Below are 20,176 nucleotides of genomic sequence, written 5' to 3'. Positions count from 1 at the left end.
AACTCTGAGAGTATTTCAGATGGGCACAAGTTACTGATATCTGATTTCAACTTGTGGTGATTCAAAAGCTCCATCCTCAAGGGCCATTAAGGTGAACCTAAGGAAAAGGTATGTTGCTGCAGCCTCTGCCCACCACACCAAAGCCCCCTGAGAACTCTCCTTTGGTACTTTCCTGGAGGCACAGCAAAGCTGTTTCTACTGATAACTTATTTAAGCTATCATGAACACAAAACTTGCAGAAAAGCTAAGAATAAAATGGCTGACCTGCATGATCCTTACGCAGCCCCTCCAGCAGCTGCTGTATGGCCTAGGGTAGCCCTGTCTTGGCCAAGCAAACAGGGGAGTCAAGTGAGAGTCCAATATTTGGATCTGTTCATTCGATTCCTACTTTGTTTATTTATTTAAGCTCAAGCTCACTCACAGTAACATCTACCACACTCACAAGCTGGAAAAGTTGACACAGCTACACCTGCTGAGCAAATCAAGGCCACAGAATTCCCAGTGCATTTTCTTTGCTAGCATTTATTTAGTATCATTATGTAAGCATGCACAAGAGCATTCAGTTGTGCAACACCTCGGTGTTATACTTTTATTAGATAGATGTCAGATATTTCCACCTGGGAATGAAGAATCACGTAATCTGTTTGCCTCTATGTAAAGGCCTTTAAATGCAGCCCCAGGCAAAGCCATGGGGTGAAAATACCCCTCCCCTTAAATCACAAACAAGTTGCTCCATGTAACAGAAAGTATTTCAAGAATTATCTAATATTTTTAACACTTGAAGCTAATAACTAATGACAAACAGCACTGGTTCACATATCCTATACTCAATTACAGAATCACAGGATCACAGAACTGTAGGGGTTGGAAGGGACCTCCAGAGATCATCGAGTCCAACCCCCCTGCCAAAGCAGGTTCCCTACAGCAGGTCGCACAGGTAGGAATCCAGGCAGGTCTTGAACATCTCCAGAGAAGGAGACTCCACCACCTCCCTGGGCAGCCTGTTCCAGTGCTCCGTTACCTCACCGTAAAGAAGTTCTTGTGCACATTTGTGCAGAACTTCCTATGCTGCAGTTTCCGGCCGTTTCCCCTTGTCCTGTCTCCACTCACCACTGAAAACAGTCTGGCCTCGCCATTCTGCCCCCCACACCTTAGATATTTATAGACCTGGATCAGGTCCCCTCTCAGACTTCTTTCCTCAAGGCTGGAATCCCAAGCCATATGTCAAACTAAAGTCCAAATTGTATCTGATATAACTTAGCATAGCAAACAAGTCAAAGGAAGTACACCAATTTACACCACAGCAAAACCAACCCCAAAAGCACATCTCATGGTGATTCTCACTAGATTCTGGCCATCATGGTGAGAAATAGCTGAGAAAAGTACATTATTATACAATTTGCAAGTATGTGTTAAATTATCAGCAGACTAGAACTTCTCCTAGGGTAACTTAATCAAAGAAGCAACCCCTATAAGGAATTAGAACCTGGTTTCTGTCCATCCAGTCTGAGAGAATACCTAGAGCCAACTTCAAGAACATTCTCAAAATAATCATTGAACAGATATTATCTTACGTTATTTCAGCTTTTTTTTTTTCCTTATCTCCTTTCCCAGTTTCATATTCAGCCATATCAGTCTTTACACAGATCTTCCTCTGACCTCAGAGACGCTAATTTAAGTCTGCTTCTGACTTGAAACTTGTTTTTCCCCTCTCTTTTTCTCTCTGCTACCAACAAGTAAATTGCTGAAGGGAAAAAAGCATGAAACACACTAAAGTAAACAAGACCCTGAAAATTAAAAAAAAAAATCCCACCAAATGAGTCCTTGGCAAACAGTTAATTTTATGAAGTAGCAAATATTTGCAACTTACTCTCATTTCACATTTGCTTATTTAATTTTAAATAGTTTCCTTCTACTTAAAATGTTTGCGTATGGACACTATTACTTACATATTTTCCAAACCAGGCTGCAGACTTTTAGAGTGGAGACTGATATATTTTAAAGAAGAGGGGGTGGGGGAAGAAATCATGCCTCTGTTGCACTTGCTATTCCTATAGAAGTTCGAATTTCAGAGAAGAAACCTTGCTAAATTACCACAAGCCTGCAGTCTAATATTAACATCAGACTGCAATAAAGGTGGAGGATCAGAAACAGATAACATTCATCAAGCCTTAAAACTGCCCAGAATTACCTGTAAAAATGGTTATTCTTATAAGCATTTCATTAAATATGCAAATTCTGTATGAGAAAAAAATATATATGTTATTAGTCTCAGACCCTGACATTCATCCCCAGGAATGTAAAATTTTCCTTCCTCTTTCAAGCTAATATACATAGGTTGCTCGAGAAGTAATGCCTCATATTTATTTTCATGAAAAATACAACAAAACCAAAGAGCACAATAACACTGTTTGATAGAGCAAATTCTCTACAAAACACTATTTCTCAGCATAGCCACCATCATTAGCTGTGCCTTTTCACCAGAATGCCAAAAACATGCATGCTATGCTCATAACAGTCTGCATGGCCATATGGAACACGGCTTGTCTTTCACATTGCTGTCACCACTGCTAAAAGACATTACCCACCACCTCACCATGCTAACATCCGCTGTTTCATCTCCAGAAATGTTCAGCAATCATCAAAGAATGTCAATGAGTGTAATTTTTTCCGCACAGAGGAATTTACTCAAATTACACACTTTTGCCTCATAAACCCTTCCATGTCAGACACCGCTTTGTCAGATTGCCCCTCTGCTGCCATCTGTCACACGGCAACAAAAAGTAACGGAATACTGGCAGAAAGTTTCCACTTCTACTGCTATACCACCAATGTTTGCCTCTGACATTGTGGGCTAATGCAATTAAATAGGAGGCATCACTTTTGGAGCAGCCTTCACCCTTACACATCATTTTGCACTGCAGGCTATACTGCAATAGGATATGCGATTACTCCCAAGACCAACAAAAGCAGAGGTGGCACTCAAAGGACATTCCCTTCTTTGATTACGTGATTGTTTTTTTATTGCAACATTAATCCACATTCTTGCAGCCCGTGCATCTACAAACAAGGTCAGCAGTACCTCATCAAGGGAGGAACCACTCTGTAATCCAATTTCAGCCTCCTTGTTTGCCAGTGTCATTTCATTCAGTGGGAAGCTTCGAGCATATAGGATCAGCCCCAAAATGAAACTGGGTGGCTTTGGGCATAGCACAGCTGTAAGGAGAGATTATAAATTCTTGAGAAAGGTCACATTGGCCCAAATGAGTGTGAGCAGTGGGTGGGTACCCAGCACCAAATACAAATTTTGCAGTATTCTAATGGACATAAGTAAAAAATATGCACAGTTTTGGGGGAAGTGCCACGCAGAATATTACCACAGAACTGGCACACATGCCTTTGTTGGAAAAAGTGCTGCCTAGAAAGGTCTGCCAACACCACTTCCAGCCCATTCCACGCTGCTGAGCAAGGAGGCGCCCGCTGCAATGATACAAGGGAGCAACAGCCGCCGAACCAGTTTTGTTAAAGAACTGCTTCACATGCTATGAAGGAGGGTGCCTGCTCCCAAAAGCCAGCTCACAGCATTCCCTGACCACTATGGAGAAGCACCAGCTTCCCTGTGTTCGCCAGCCACCGCAGCAGCAGCACACAGATCGCAGCTCCTTCCTCCCACTGCAGCAGCCGAACCACCACAGAAACGTTTCCCAAGGACGGCTAGAACAAAACAATCCACAGTGACTGCAGCATCTGCTCGGCATAACCACTATAATAAATTTCAATCTCATTTTAATTTTTATATGTCAAAAACTATTAGGTCTTAGATATTTGAACCTTAATTATTACGGAAGCAATTAGCTCCTATGACAAGAAGGTCATGCCTGAGGAATTGTGATGAGCAGAATGTTTTCTGTAGCATAAGAAACAAATACTCTAAGCAAAACTGCAACTATCTACCATTGCCCTGTTCTTCATTGTGCTATCTTGGCTTCATACTAGACTGCACAAGGCAGAACTTTCTCCTTTACTGGCACACACTGCATGATATTATAGAGCCACATAATGGAAGATTTCCTGAAGTAGGAAATTTAGAATTCCAATATTTAAAGATTTCCAGCAACATCCAGGCAAATAGTTAAATGACCTTTGAGAAAAAAGTATTCTGGTAACTTATCTCCTGTAAAGACAGCCATGATTAGATAACAGCTCTAAGTGCCTTAAAAACTGTGATTTCTAGAACTGACAAGAAACATATTAGGGTTTCAAGATACAAACGTATTTAACGGGATTTCATGCACTGAAGGAATTTCATTAATATAGATTGCTTTTTATTACCTTGTTTCAATATCTTACTATTTGACAAAACTATGCATTTTAATTTTCAGCATCTTTTCCAGTTTCCCCAGTGCTGCAAAGCTGATCTGACCTCTGCAAACAAGGCTGCTGGCCGGGAATGGCAGCTGAACAGCAGGGAACAACAGAGCTGTTTTAGAAAGTGGTTTGGGATCTTTCTGGGTGAGAAATCCTACAGAAATACAAATAATACATACTAAAGAGCTCTGAGCATTCACCAGCACACAGTGACTGGTCTCCTTGTTACTGCACAAGTGAGGGTGAAATTCAAGGATAGCTGGTGCTCATTCTCAAGCAAGTCACAGAAGTATTTTCATGTTCTATATACCTGCATTTCACACTGTGCTCTTTGAATATCAGCCTGTATTGCTTCCACACCAAATTGATACACAAACTGTTAAGTGTCTTGTTTTGCATTGTGAGGTTTAATTTAGCCTACTTCTGCTGATAAATATAATTTGCTAACAAAATTAAGGGCTGATGATTTCCAATTCAAGCTTTCGTTAAAATCAGCTACCACCACCAAAGATTTGAAGGCAGAGGAAATGCTCAGCTCTAGCCAAAAGGATTTCTGTTTATGTTATCAACACTTTTCCCAGGCTGCACATTATGCACTGTTACTCATTTTCTTTACTGGAACTCACTGCATCTGCTGCAGGGACAAAACTAAGGGTATAAAATTAAATGCAATGGATGCAGTAGTTGAGCAATACACTACAGGCACAAAAGGAGGAGTAAAGCATAGATTGTAATAGATTCTGTAACTTTATTTCCCTGCATTTTTCAACCTGCTTTTTTATTGTTTAGTCTCTTTGAATGAATGTGCTCTCACTGTGGTGTAACATGTCTGCTCCTATTTCTTCATGCAGATCAAAGCAGTGCTACAAATAGGTCACTCTGTGTGCAAAACCAAGGACCCTAAGCCTTGCTCTGAGAAGGGGCTGACAAGGACACACATCCCAGCACACTAACAGTAAGGACATCATTTGCACCGCCCATGGCAACTGGAAGCTTTCTTCCTCCGCCCGAGGCACAGTGGACAAAACCCTCTTGTCCTCCCAGGAGTACATGTGCACAACCACGTTCATCAAACTCCACAAAACCCAGCTCACTCCCCAACTTTCCTCACAATTCACCCAGCAAAAGCCTCGAGTTCCCTCCTTGAAGGAGAAACAGACATCCACAACATCTCCAATCCTGCACTGCCCACCAGCACGCAGGACAACTTCCTGAAATCCTCCTGCTCTCCCTGTCAACAGCGCTGGCCCGAGCTGACTTTCATTTCGTGGAACTCCTCAGTGGTCTCAAGAGTCACATTCTCAATGAAAAATCAAAAGAAGGCAAAAAAAAAAGTTGAAAGTTTTCCTTTAATTAGTGCACATATATTTGGAGCAAAGTTAGTCCATCATACACAGCCACATACTATTTCCTCCAAAGGTTATTAAATCAGAAACACAAACTCGACCGTGAAATACAAGACCGTTTTCAGACTGCATATGAGAACTTCCCGACTAACAAGATGCCCTTTACTTGAACCATGACTTGAAAAATGTCACTGGTGCAAATGTTATGAAAAAAAAATACCACTACCATATCTAACAGGACATAACTTAGATTGCTCTCAGAATATATTAATCTTACAATGCTACTTTACCAGTAAGCAAATAAAATTATGCCAAAACACATCCAATATAGCAAAACTAAATGTTGCAGAAGGTCCTATTTAAAGCAGGCAGAGATTAAGATTTCATAAATGCTTTAGCCCATTTCTATTCTCTGCCTAGGACTCCTGGACTTCAGGAAATGAAGCATCATGACACTTTAACATTCTCTGCTTGCATCTACCCTTCATATTTCTATTAGTTCTTCTGCTCTAACTTAAAACATCAATCCTCAATGACGCAAATGGGCTTTCCATGCATGAAATAAATTAAATCATATGCAAAAGAGCTCCTCTCTAAAGCTCAACTGAGAGCAGCTGGTATTGTGCCACGTGAAAGTGGCTGTTGTCCTGCATGACTGCACTTCAGGGTGCATCCCAGCACAGTCACAGCGGAGCCCACAGCAAAGCTGTTGTTAACTTCAGAGGTGCAGGACAGGATCTTGCCATTTGATCATGCCTTGAGAAAGAAAGCATAACGTGCAACTCTCCATTTTTAAGATTAGAATGGGGCTTGGACTAATCCTCATGAAGAACTCTTGGATACAGTCATGTGAAAGGCTCCTGCAAGCACTTTAACTTTGCCTAACTTCAGTATTAAGCTTTTTTTTTTTTTTTTTTTCATGTCTGTAACACTACATGAAGACAAAATAAACAAAATACTTCATCTTCATATGGTATACTTGCTGTAGCATTACTTTATTCAATGAACTCAACTTTTGGAAAACACATCATTAAAGCTCTCTCCATCTCCCACCAATGAGCACTGTATCTAAATATACTGAACCTATTAACATCTGCCCCATGCAAGAGTTCACATGCATCTTTTTCCCTCATTTAATGAGGGGAGAAAGCAGCAGAAAGAAACAAGACAGACTGACAGAATAATGCTCCCCCTCACTGTACAAAACATGTAATGCTTAAGGACAACAGCAGAAGACCTTTAATGAAGCAGCACTGCAGTAAGCTCTATACTTCACTTTCGTATTAAATATGGCAGAAAGCAGAAGACTAAAGAGTGATAGTGTTTCTTTTTCATGTTTAATTTCTATCCTTATTAAAGTTCACATCCATCTTAACATTACAGGCTTACAAACTGGTGAGAAAGACCAGCCAGCTAGCTGGACTTGTATTTACAACTGGATAGAGCTACATTCAAAGCAATAATTCCTGAGCATGCAGTAGCTGCAAAGAATCTTTCTATTAAATTTTATTAGGATAAAGTGAGGTGGATTTAGGAACACATGCAGCTTCCAATAAGCTGTGGTTTGAGTAGCCAAAATAGCAGTAAATGTTTTAGAGGATCAGGGTATTTAAATCCTCCACAGTAATTTAAATACTAGATTGTTAGCCATTGATCGAAATCTTCTGGGTTTCCCTGTCTTAGAAAGTCTTGAGGCACATTTTCAGCCCTTCTGAGCCAGTAGGGTAACATAAACAGCAAAGAACTATGGGTATTGAAATGAGAGAGATTGTTTGTATTGCTGTTAGTTGATTCATTACCAAGAAACAAAACACAAGCTCCTCTCAGTGAAGCACATCACAGGGGAGCCATCCACCTGCTCTTTGGCTAGCCAGAGCAAAAAATCTACAGTTTGGGAAGCAAGAAAGAGGAAGATGCATGAGGCTGGGGTTGCTACCTGGGGGTGTGGTTCCTCAGTTGGGGGATTTAGAATAGAATATAGAATTCTATGATTCTATGATTCTACGATTTCCTGAAAGCTGAGGGGGACTCCAGGAAATGAGGGGCATGCTGAACCAGCTAGCTCCTGAAATTTAAAGCAGTGATGTATTTGGCTCAGCTGATTAGGACAGGACATAAGTGGCAAAGATAGCATAGAATAAAAATGTTCACAAAATGACTTGGGAAAGTCTGATCTAAATGAAATAAAATATTCAAGTTTTAAAACTGTAGTGACTAATAGAAGCAACAATAGTATTAATAAATTTGATACAGCAGCATCTAGGGTAGAGTAGAGCTGGGTTATTTTACAGTATGGTAAGAGACAGCTCTGCTGCAAGGCCCCTGTAATCAAAATTAATAAGGAAGAAAAGCAAAAATAGGCAGCAATATCTACGCAGACATTATTCCTAAATTACTCTCTTACACAAGGCATCAGAGACAGGCCTAGATGGGCAATTTCAAGACAAAGTTTTATTTACTTAGTAAGTATCCCAATGAGAAATGCTGTATTTTTATGGAATATAATCAGATTGCTATCAATATTGCTTGCTATTCATCCTACATTATGAATTTTTACTTCACAGACTGCTTGCCAGGCTACTCCCTGCTACTGTGGTGTAAATCCTATTGCTCAGCGCATGCTGAGGGAGTTTAACATGCAGAGAGATTTATTAGTAGGGCCCGCAGCATCTCCAACAGTGAAAGTTTCTTCAGGGACAAGAACAAAAACGGGAGAAAGGCAGAGAGACAAAAGGGAAGTGAAATCTGCCCACGAGGGACAGCCAGGCAGGGAGGATGGCAGCCAGGAACTCTGCAGGACGCTCCCTGGTGCTAGCTGCTGGCCCCAGCTGCTGCAGGGAACCCAGCCCAGGCTGCAGCCCCTTCCTGCTGCAGAGGCACAGATAAAACCCACTGTAGTCACCAGCCCATAGAAAGCTCAGCACAGGGCACAGGAACCATTTTTTCTTTTGCCTCATGAGCAAAAAGATTAAGCTATTCCCAAAGACCAAACTCAATTTTTTTCTAGTAATACTTACATTAAAAAAAAAAAAAACACAACAAAAAACCAACTCTATCAATAGCTGCAAGATTTGATTTTAAAACACCAATATCACTCTAACGAGACTTTAGACAGTCTTAACCTAAGATATACACCATCCCTTCCTCAAAGCCTGGATCAACAGCCTTTCCAACCACATACTATAACGCAGGCAAGCAATGAGCCTCATGTCTGCAGACACCACATCATGAATAGACAGTTGGTCACTTAATAAAACACCTTCTTAAGAATGTAATTTGCATTGTTTGTGTTTCTCATGTCAGCCTCTCATCTGCTGAGAAAAGCTTATCTACTGGTGGAAACCGTAGGAATAAAATCCAGGTGGGTTACAGCTAGCTACTGATTATTCAGTACTGATTTCACTTTGAAGAGCCTTCTAATATTAGAAAAAAAAAACCTAAGACACCACTTCAAAAATCAGAGGCAACGTTTTTAACCTCTGTCCTTTTGCATTAATGCAGCAGTGCCTGGAAAAGCTACAGCAGTAGAGGAGGAGTCATTGAGGCAGGTCCCTTCACACCACTACCATTGCTGAAAGGGACAGAAATCAAGAAACATTAGAATCAGTGTAAGCTGATGCGACATTAAAGAAGAGTACAACACACAGAACTTAAACAAAATCTGTTAAAAGGCACAGAGAAAGAACACATTTCTGAGCAAAGAGTGGCTTATTTTCTGGAGGTGTTCCAGATTTTCAGTTTCCATCTGGAGGTACTTAGTGCTGCAGTAAGGCACGAGGAAGTTTCCAGCTGCAACACAAGAGTGTATCACGTTTGACACAAAAGATCTACAAGTTGGACAATCACAGTCAAGTCAAAATCCTTAGAATCTAAACAAGGACAGACACATATTCACAAGCATCAAACCAGTATTCACGGCTGTATACACAAACATTTCAAAATAAGAGCAAATTTGGAGCCTGTGATTGAAAAAGTGCCCCAGCTGGGAAGAATAAAAGACATCCCTACTGCTTTTTGCTCTTCTGCAGCACAAGGTGGTTTAGCTTAAGCTGAGACTTGCTACTTAAAAGTTTACAATAAGCCAGTTCGGATTTTTCATTCTTCAGACCAGCTCCCACCCATGATGCTTGGTGCTCCAGCAGCCACAAACCCCATGTCCATTGCAGGGAAGAGACAGGCAGAATACAGGGGCTTGGCTGCAGCTCCTCCAGGACACAAGACCTGCTTCTCACCTAACATATACCATGGCTCTAACGAAAGCAGACAACCCTCCTACAGGGGTCTAAGTGCTTTATTGAACCCAGAAATCCTGCTTGGTTTTAGGCTGTCTGCTGAGTGGGGCTGAAGTGGTGCAATTGATGAGTGTAGGGCTGTCACTCCCCATTTGCAGACACAACTGGTGTGGTAAGGAGAGAAAGAAGATGTCCCCTGGGAACAGCAGCCTTCAAGTCAACTGCTGTCTGAACATCAACCAGGACAACAAGCTCTGAAACATGTGTGCCTATAGCCATGCACTGCAAATCAATGCAAGCAGTATCTTCTCTCTTCTGTTTGGTGAAATTGTGCCAATGAGTCTGGTGGGGTGGGAACAGTGATAGTGCCGCCAGTCCAGACAGGCAGGTGTGGATGTGCAGTGACAGGAGGAGCAAGCCTGAAGCCTTCTGCTCTAAGAAAAAAAAATATTTCAGGAAACACAATGGCAGTGAAATTGCATCAGAATTGGAAATGTGGATGAAAGAGAAGCAGACTCTATGAATTTCTTCAGTTATTTAACTTTACAGATTATGTGGGCATTCCACGTGGATTAGTTAAAGCAAGCTATTTCTCTGCTATTCTTAAAGCCTTCACATTCAATTACAGAATAAGATTGGATCTCAGTAAAAAAGTTTTGTTTCTTTGGGATTCAGAAGCTAACACTGAATGAAATAGAAAAGAAAACTTGCCTTGTGGTGAAAGGACAAGGAAAAGAGCAATTGCATAAGAAAACCAATGTCCAGACCTCTGAACTGCAAAGCAATTGCATGTGTCAAGTTCCCACAACATGATGGTGCCAGCTGAGGCTTATGTTAAAGCAGCGCAATAAAATGAGATGTCTGGAGCTTCTGTCAGAAGAATGATGCTATCTCATTAATGGGATTACATAGAAAAATTGGAGGAACTTCAGTCAAGAGGAATAAAATGATTAAGGATCAAAAGACTATGATTCATGAAAGAAAGTTAAAACTGGATACTGTTTCTCTTGCCTGAAAAGCCCAGGTCTGCAAGTCATGAAGGCTTGACCGTACCAGGGACACCCCACCATCTTCCCCACTTATGTATGGAATAACAGTGATGGATCAGATCCTACAGAGTGAAAACTTGAATTATAAAATGTCAGCTTTGTTATGGCAACACCATTATCGCATCACTCAGCAAGGAACTAATAATCAGAGGTGAAAGAGGAGAGAAAGGCTAATTATCTAGAAACAGCTGGAAGATGAAAGTTCCCTTAGAGAAGAATACATTTAGTCAGTGAAAAGAAAAAGGAAAAAAAATGTGGAAGATTGTGGCTAGAGAGACTAGGTAAAATTGGCATACTTAGTTAACAACCACAGGGGATTTCTTAGCCATAGGAATGACATACATGCAGAATCATTTACCCAGAGAAAGTACTAGAAATGACAACTGTTGAATTGTCTGAAGGGAGGCTGGCCATGTCCCCATAACCACTTGGTAAGGCTCTGGCATAGACAGAAGTGCATTGGCTTCAGGGGAAGAGGAGAAGGAGAAACCATACACACAGGAAAAGGGGAGCATTGTGGTAGCAGATGTTCCCTAGTCATCACTACTATGTTATACTGAAGGAAAAATAAATGAATACATTAAAAATATCTCTAGATACAGAATGAGACTTTCCTCACTGAGGGGTTCAACACCTCTCCGCAATCCACCTTTTAGTTGAAGGATAAATAAAAAGGCTCATCTAAATTCTGCACACATTCACAGAGGTAAACTGATTTCAGAAAGCATTATTATGTCTGAACTCTCTCTCAGTAGGGGTGAAAGCCAGAAACTTTGTGAAACGGTTTTATGATAGCTAATATTCTCTAAAAATTCATTAGATGTCAACATAAAGGACAAAAGGCATCACCAAGGAAGAGCAGATGCTACGAGTTACCTATCATACAAAGTATATTAGAATCACTTGACCTGTGTTCCACTGCATCAGCAAAGGGCAGTACTGCTTCAATATCTAGCAATGGTCTCATTTCTTAGCTATTTTAGCAGGGAAAACGTCAAACAAAAACGACACTTCACAACAGGAATCTTTGCTAAGGAGCGCCAGACCTGGAGTTGCCACAGCACAGCCCTTCAGAGCATACCCACAGCTCATGCCATAGCCATTGCGTGCAATGAGAAGCTGCGGATCTCACTGGGGAGCAGCCTTTTCCAACCTCATCTGATCCCATAGATCTCCCAACAAGAAGACTGCTTAGGAGAGGTGCATGTGGATATGCGCGCACACACGTGACAGGTGATTATGCACATTGGCCTTATCCAGCACGTATAGAATCAGGAAAAAGCTCTTCCACAGCTAACGCTTTACAGAGCAAAGGAGGCTTACGCTCTATTTTTGGAGACCCCCAAGAGCATTTAGATTCCCCACACAACCAACAATTGAGACAGGCAAAGCCAGTTTGGCTGCCAAACCCTGAACAACAGCACAGGCCTAGCTGGGACCTGGCTCAGGCTGCTTGTGTCTCTGCAAGGTGAGGCAAGGTCTGCCATCAAGTGAGTCAGTTCCAGTGAAAGATGCACATGGAGTAGATTTGTTTGCTACTTTCATATGGATTTTTTCCACAGAAGAAAGCACTGAGAGCTCTTAAGCTGTTAAACTTTAAAGAAGCAGAGCTTCTTCAGAAGCCATGCTTTGATGTAAGTGGACAATTTCATCCTGTTGCTTAACTGAATCGAGGTCTAACTTCCCCCCATCACCACTACCTCCCTCCACACACCCTTTTTTTTACATAGTCAACCTTTTTTAACCTGCAACTCTGTTTGAGTAAGTTTATACCTATACTGATAGTAGAACCTTTTATACACAAATATGCAACACTTGGCCCTTTATTTCCTATATCAGTGCCATAACTTGCAGAAAGCAATTACTGTGTTTACAAGGAATGATGTTCCCTAGGGGATGTCAGAAATTCTCCATAATTATGCCACATTGTGTGCCACAGTGTGCTCAACTTTTTTTTTTTTTTTTTTTTAAACAGAAGCCCTGAATTTCTGTTCAAAACACCTCCCCACCAAGATCTTTTTTTCTATGTACAAACCTGTGGTAATTAACCCAAACAGTGATCATTAATGGGGTTTCCAGAACAAAGACCATGATGGTTGCATAGGGCTCTTTCTATTCCTCTTATACACATGGAACAACTTCACAGTGGTCTCATTCCTTAAATTTTTACTCCCAAGTACCTTGCATCCAGTGTGAGCCCGGGTCTTCATGAGGGGTGTTGTGGTGCACAGCTCGATGGCTTCTGGTTCATGGAAGATCACTGTCGGGAGAGGCTCTTTCCGAAGAGTTAGGACATTCAGCTTGGTCTTTAACATGGTCTGAAAGTGCTGAGCAGAAAAAGAAAAAGCAATTATCTCAAGGTCTCGTGCAGAAAAATGAGAGTTAATAGTTGAACCAGTCTATGCATTTAATTTAATATTCAGTGGCTTGCAAGTTTCCATGGGGCGAGTTAAGAAGTTTCATAACTTAAAAAAAGAAATTAAGGAAAGCTGTCCATTATTACTATTAGCAGCGTGGAGAGTATTTTTAAATTAAAAAGATATACACACAATATTAGATGATCTTTGAACTGAAAAAACATTTCCAAATTTGCCTAATTACCATTAGCATCCATATATGTCCCAAAAAGGGTCTAAATTCAACTTCTAATCACTCCCAGGCACTTTATAAAAATTGCTCATACACCCAGTCCCACTATTAATGACAATACGGAGGGACAAAGAGAAGATCAAAGAACAAGTTTAATCCTTTCTCATTTTCTTTCCTCTGTACTTTAACCTCATCCAATCGATGTAAATAGAAGTATCACTCTCATCAAGCTGAGTGCCTCATTGGTTTTCCTTTAGTCTATGCAATTTAAAATATCTTTGTAAGCAATTGTTCCCCTAGTTTCCACTGCAAATGCCTCTACTCATACACAACTAACAGATGTCACCAAAAACTTGCCATTTGTCATAACAAACAAAAAACACCAGACTTGAAAGACAAACTATATAAGTGAACATTAACATTGTTGAATGAAAAGCTTCTCAGCAATTACGTAAGTGAAGGTCAGTCCATGAAAGATTTCTAAATCAATTTGGTGGAATCAGAAGCATCAGAGAAGTTTTGCAACATTTTAATAAAATAGTCTAGCTTCAAATCTTTGTACTGTGTGGAACAAAGGTGTTTGCACTTCTTCCTCGTGACCAGCAATAAGGCCCAAGGGAACAGCACAGAAGTGCATCAGGGGATGGTCAGACTGGGCAGCAGCCATGGTCTCATGCTGCCAGAGTTCAGGAAGTTTGGACAATGCTCTCAGACACAGTGTTCGATTTTTTTTTGGGTTGATCTCCGTGAAACCAGAAGTTGGACATGACGATCCCTGTGAGTCCCTTTCAAAGCAGGATATTCTATTTGGATGCATCTTTAAATTGCCTTTGATTTGAGAAACTGAACTTGTTCACTTGCTGCAGTGTACCTAAGGAATAAAACATGCAGATATGAAACAAATCAATGACAGATTCCAGCTAGAAATACACCACAGCTCTGTCTAAAAAAATGTGTTTTTGTTGAAGCTTCATAATTTGACTCCTACATATCAGCAGTTATTAGATGTGCAATGACTCCAAATTACATTTATCAAAACCAAAATGTACGCTCTGAGTATTGTTAGGAGATTCTTACATTGTTTTGCAATCACTCCGTTCCTTTGCCTCCCCTTCACCTCTGCCAGACAGAGGAACAGTATGGGTTCTGGTTTGTAGAAAGAAAGATGCTAAGCGATTTCCCAGAACCATACAAAAAAGTTGTATCAGAGCTTGAAACTCAGGTCCTTGCTTTTCAAATCAGTGCTTCAGGTGAGGAGAATGCTTACTAAATATTTTATTTATACACAGGGCACAAATCCGACTATTTGGATTTTACAATGCTTTCATACAGATTTTTGCGGATTTGAGTTTTCCACTCAGAATTAATGAGATTTTTTTGGAAATATACCTCCTACATAATCCATAAACACTTATTAGCTAACTGACAGCCTGTTAAAACAATATGCTCCTGAAACAGTTTAAATCTAACCTCATCGGTGTTTGGATCTAATAATTGTTATGATCCTGGATCAACAGCATTTTCAACACTCTTGTAAGCATATTCAAGGTATGAACACTAACAGCCTGTGAACATAATCTTGCTTTCCTACCTCACGCATGTAGTTACAGCCTGTTACAATGACTTCAGGGCCCTGTGCAGTTTACACAAGCATTCAAGCTTCCAGTGAAAATCCAGCCATACTATTTTGCATCTGGCTCGTATTACATGTTATCCCATTCACTCTCCCAAACACATCTCAAGCAAAAAAGGGCTCTGTTTAAAATGATTATGCATTGAAGAATGTTCTTTGACACATGTTTCTGAAGATAACAGTGCACTTTGCCAGCCAGGATTATTGAGCTCACAGAGAAAACCTATTTCGTTTCATTTTTCAGTTTCCATTAGCAACTTTTTTTTGGAGTTTCCTAGGCTTCTCTGCTGAAGCTGTTAGCAAAGGCCAAATAACGGCTTGCCAGCCCCAGCACACACAAAGCGAGCTCAGAGCCTGAGATCCAGGGTTGATTACCTGCTGATGACCAACCACAGCGCTGGGCCTGCTGGACCCATCAATGAACTGCTGTCTGCTGCAAATGCAGCTCCCTCCAACAGCATGTCTGGCTCTTATATACAGGCTGTAGATCTGCTGCCATGCTGAGGAGATTATCTTTCTGGAGAAAACAAGTAGGAAGAGTGCACTGGAGACCAACTATGCAGGGCAAGGTAACCTTTGCCTGGGACCAGCCCTCTGGGGAGCCACAGCTCCACACCGAGCACAGGGAAACCGTGGCATCCTCAGCAGCGTGCACAAAAAGGTGGAGGTGATAAACTCACCAAAATGTATGTTTGAACTACAGTTGCACTATTTTGCAAGTGGGATATTGGATTAAAATAGAGTTAATGGTTAGGAAACATCCAACTGAAAAAGATTCTATCCCAGCATTTAATTTCTCCCTCTCCACATTCTGAAAAGGCTCAATTTCCATTGGTGAACTGTACACAGAAGTTCTCAAATAAAGAACACTGCTTCCATTAAATATTCAAGAGATGAAAACGCTCCATTTGGGCCCTGAATATTGAGCTGGTTCTCCAGTACAATTCCTCTCCTCTGCTGGCATCTCTATCAACTTTAGTGGGACTACTGACAATGTTACACAGACCACACTTTGACCAAAATGCAGAAAGCTATGATGACAATCCATTTTTTTTATGTTTTAACAACCACATATACTGTCTTAAACAAGAAAAAGACAACTCTCCACCTTCCAAAGGCAATTCAATAGTTGCATGAGCAGCAATTTGGAGTGGTTGAGTGCCAAAAACTCTAGAGCACAATTGGCAGCAGATAAGTAACTGGTTGCCAGAGAAGTGCAGGGCCGGCTGGGGGTGGACACAGAAATATCCTTTTGCTACGGACTGCGTGGCTGGTGCAGACAATGCTGCACTCCCTGCACGCAGGTCATATGATGGCTGCCATAAGAAAACCAAGAGTCTGCCAGGAGACATCATGCAGTGAAACCCCAAATAAGCAAGTTATTTAAACACGTGCCTAGCTTTCACTATGTGAGCAGTCCCAGTAAAGCACACGTGGGTAGTCAATGGGATTATTCATGTGCTTTAAGCCAAGAACAGGATAAAGTGCTTCGCTCAATCCATTTCTTAGTTTCCACTCCAAACTGGCATCTCCTCCGGAAACCGTTGGCAAATGCTGACATACAACAGTAGCCAATGGTTTTTTTGTTTTGTTTTGTTTTGTTTTTTTGGTGTTGGTTTTTTTTTTTTTTTTTTTTGTTGAGGAAAAAGGCTTTAGATCTCTACTATTGTGAACCCAGAATATTTCTTTAAAGTGTTTTAAGTTCACAAAATTCTTGAAAAGTATGACTCTGGAATTTCAGCAAATAAATTTTCAGGGAACATTATACCATTCACATTTCATTTGCCAGAACCACTAAGTTCATTATACTGAACATCATTAAGAGAGCAGAATCTTATCTGGCATATAGACATACGTTCAAAACTGCACATTATCTGTCCTTCATTCAGTCAGATGGTGCTACTAACACAGAGTATGTTTGAAAGAAATGTTAGAAGCAATGTAAAAATAAAAAATCGGCAACAAGCTTTAAAATTCACTGAACAAACAAAATAGCTTATTTGACAAAGAAAGGATCGGAGTGGTAATTAGCATTGTACTTGCTGAACAAGAAACCATTCAGTGTAAGATTTAAGTAAAGCTCCTACTAATACTAGAAAACTGTCTTCATGTAAAACCATGGTTTTGCCTATTCATGGATTCAACTTCCATCATTTTTCTTGCTTAGTTTAGCAGTCCTAATGGTGTTTTCTTCCACAGAGAAGAAGGATACAATAGTGTATAACTGGTATACCAAACACTCAACAAGGCAAGGCAGTTCCTGCAGAGGAAAAGCAGATTGGTGACCTTCAAACTGCTCCTTATTCACATGAAATGCCCATCATCACTGACCCCCCTTGCTACAAGTTAATTCAACATGAGAATCAAGTACGTTGATTCATTTTTCAACATTCATTTTATCAATTCAACAGTCATATATTAGCTCTAGGATAACTATCCCATAGAATTTGCAAACTGAATGCTAGGTACTATGCATTTAATCTTAATTAAATTAATTAAGCATAATTTTTGTTGCTGCTAAAAATAAAAATTCACAGCATTTTGGTTTAATTTGTCAACAAAAATACAGCCTTTTCCTTAACTCGGGCCAAATGGCTTGGAGAAAACAACTATGACACTGTAAATGTTAAATGTGTCATTGAGGAGAAAAGCAGGCATTGACAATCTGTAATAATAATGCTTAATACTTCTTCACTGCTCTTCATCTTCAGGTCACAACTAAACAGTTACTGTTCTTCACAATATTGAGTACTGAGACTGAGCTGGACCTTTTTATTTTCTACCAGGCAGTGGGAATAAAATAGACTCCCATTTAATAAACAGAACTAAGAAAGAGTTACGTGTTGAACATGAATATGTATTTCCCAAAAGATGGCCTGGAATTCATGATAGTCAATAAGCCAGCAATAAGGGATGAGCAAAACAGACACAATTTACAGACTACAGGGGTTGTGACATTGTGAAAGTACGTCACAAAGTTTTCAGCCCCTTGCCCGTCAGCCCCCAATTATCTCCTAACATCAGTTGTTATAACCAATATTCAGCTTCATCAGGAAGCACTACATTTCCACATACCTATACTTACTTTTGCCAAAGACAAAGGTGTTAACATATGAAAAAGAGTAATTTTGAAAGTTAAAAGCCTCTGAAATAGATATTTTCCAAAATCAGAAGCAATCTTCAGTGCAACTCAACCTTCCACAGCACCTACAATGGAACTGCCACATGAAATCCACATCAGAAAAACAGATCAGCCACTGGGAAAAATAAAAACTAACCTCTCTATATAGAGTGAGTTTTGCATGAAGTGGTACTTTACTTTTGAAATTCATTTAGTTCTGGCATCAAACTCAAACTGTTCAAGAGCATCCCACAGCAACACACAACAGCGTAGGAGAGCAAGGGCACAACCAAGTGCGATGAACCACAAGAGTATTTTGGTGAGCCCAAATGCCCCTTTTACCTACTCACAGTGAAACGTGACTTATCAAACTATCCAGCCCATACGTATAACAGACCGCACTGCAGTTTTACTCATAGTCGAAGGAGACAAAAACACAGTAGTCTTTTACGTTTACCCCATCACTGACACAACCAGAACAGTAACCCTGCGAGCCCAAATTCCAGATTTTCAGCAAGAAAATAATTCAGACACATTTCATATGAAAACTTATCCATTGCCTTTATTTAAAGCAAATGCAATGCAATGTAGTATAGATAAATGTTACATCTGATCCATCTCTTGCTAAACAAATATTGTGAACACACTTTAAATATTTTTTTCCCTTTCCCTATGTTAAACTAACTGTCCAATATTTATGTTGCACAAGCAGTTCATATAAAGATCAGACTGAACATTAAAATAAAACTTTCCACATAAGAGATGGAAGCACTTACTTAAGTCAGAACTCATCTGTATGGGAACTGCTGAGTCACGGCCTGAACCTCTGATTGATCACCTGAGGCGAGCCATGAGTCAGCCAGAGGAGCACAGCTGAAGGCAATTCACCTGTGCTGCCGGAAGGGGTGGAGCCAGGCTCCAGCCCTCCTAGACCTATTTAAGAGCTGGCTACCAGTGGGGAAGGATCTCTTCTGGAGATCCCCTCTTCTGGTGTTTTTTTTGTGGCTGAGCCTAGCATACGGGTAAGCCCTCCATTTATTGTTATCCATTCTTGTTATCTTAGTCTACTTTGCCTAACTCTATTGTTCTTTCTTTTTTGTGATTATAGCATCTTAATATCCATTGATTATACACTCATCCCATCAGCAGCCTCCTTTGCAGCACAGCACTGACCAGCATGCACAAACCCAGGATTCTGACACAGATCTTTATACCGTGGCAGACCTGGCTTGTGAAATCCACTTAGTACGACTGTATCCCTTCGGGCAACTTAAGAGAGCTGGATTTCACACCAGCCTATCAAACCCAATCCATTCAATCTCTTCCAGATAACAAATGCTACTTTGAAAGAGGTTATTATGTCTGAATCAAGTCTAAACTGCAGGGGAATGGCATTGGGCATGAAGGTACAACAGACTCACCTTCAGGGACCCAAAGGACATATTTTGGAAGCAGAGGAGCTCAGGCAGTCCATGGTGTGGCTCAGCACGCCCTCACCAAGGGTCTGGGGAAACGCACCTTGGCAACATCATGCCAGAATTAGAGACCTTCACGTGCTGAATGGTCATGCATCAGAAAGTGAAAGAGTGCAAGCCATCACTTCTCCGCTCATGTCACCCTGGCCATAGCACCTGTGCAAGCAGACACCAAGCAGAAGATGTTATCAAAACAAGCAAGGCATGAGACTGGAGAGAAGAAAATGCCAGGAGTGGTAACCAGCATCCTCCCAGCACTGCTCTCTGCTGCCAGCACAAAAGCTGCTTCTGGACCTCTCCGATCAGCACTGAAGACAAGCAGGTTAGGACAAAGGTCTGAGGAACCCATAGTATATAGAAAAA

The 20,176-nt window shown here is 40.8% G+C and overlaps 1 protein-coding gene across 2 annotated transcripts in view; it reads right to left on the bottom strand.

The window, feature by feature from the left end:
* The window catches only part of PID1 (phosphotyrosine interaction domain containing 1), a 78,926-nt gene that overhangs the window by 33,906 nt on the left and 24,844 nt on the right, over nucleotides 1-20,176 (bottom strand). Inside the window, exons 1-2 of one of the 2 annotated variants that reach the window (XM_042820756.1) lie at nucleotides 19,760-19,800; nucleotides 13,176-13,322 (exon numbers count right to left, since the gene is read on the bottom strand). In XM_042820756.1, the coding sequence (XP_042676690.1) occupies nucleotides 13,176-13,322; nucleotides 19,760-19,780 (168 nt within the window). In that variant the 5' untranslated portion in view covers nucleotides 19,781-19,800. Of the gene's footprint in view, nucleotides 1-13,175; nucleotides 13,323-19,759; nucleotides 19,801-20,176 lie in introns of those variants that run through there. The other variant, XM_042820755.1, reaches the window with a different exon arrangement.

Source organism: Centrocercus urophasianus, unplaced genomic scaffold, assembly GCF_019232065.1.
Source record: "Centrocercus urophasianus isolate 14NV4802_14NV808 unplaced genomic scaffold, USGS_Curo_1.0 seq_19, whole genome shotgun sequence".
Taxonomy (NCBI): domain Eukaryota; kingdom Metazoa; phylum Chordata; class Aves; order Galliformes; family Phasianidae; genus Centrocercus; species Centrocercus urophasianus.
Note: the sequence above shows the minus strand (reverse complement) of the source record. Positions and strands in the feature narration are given on the sequence as shown.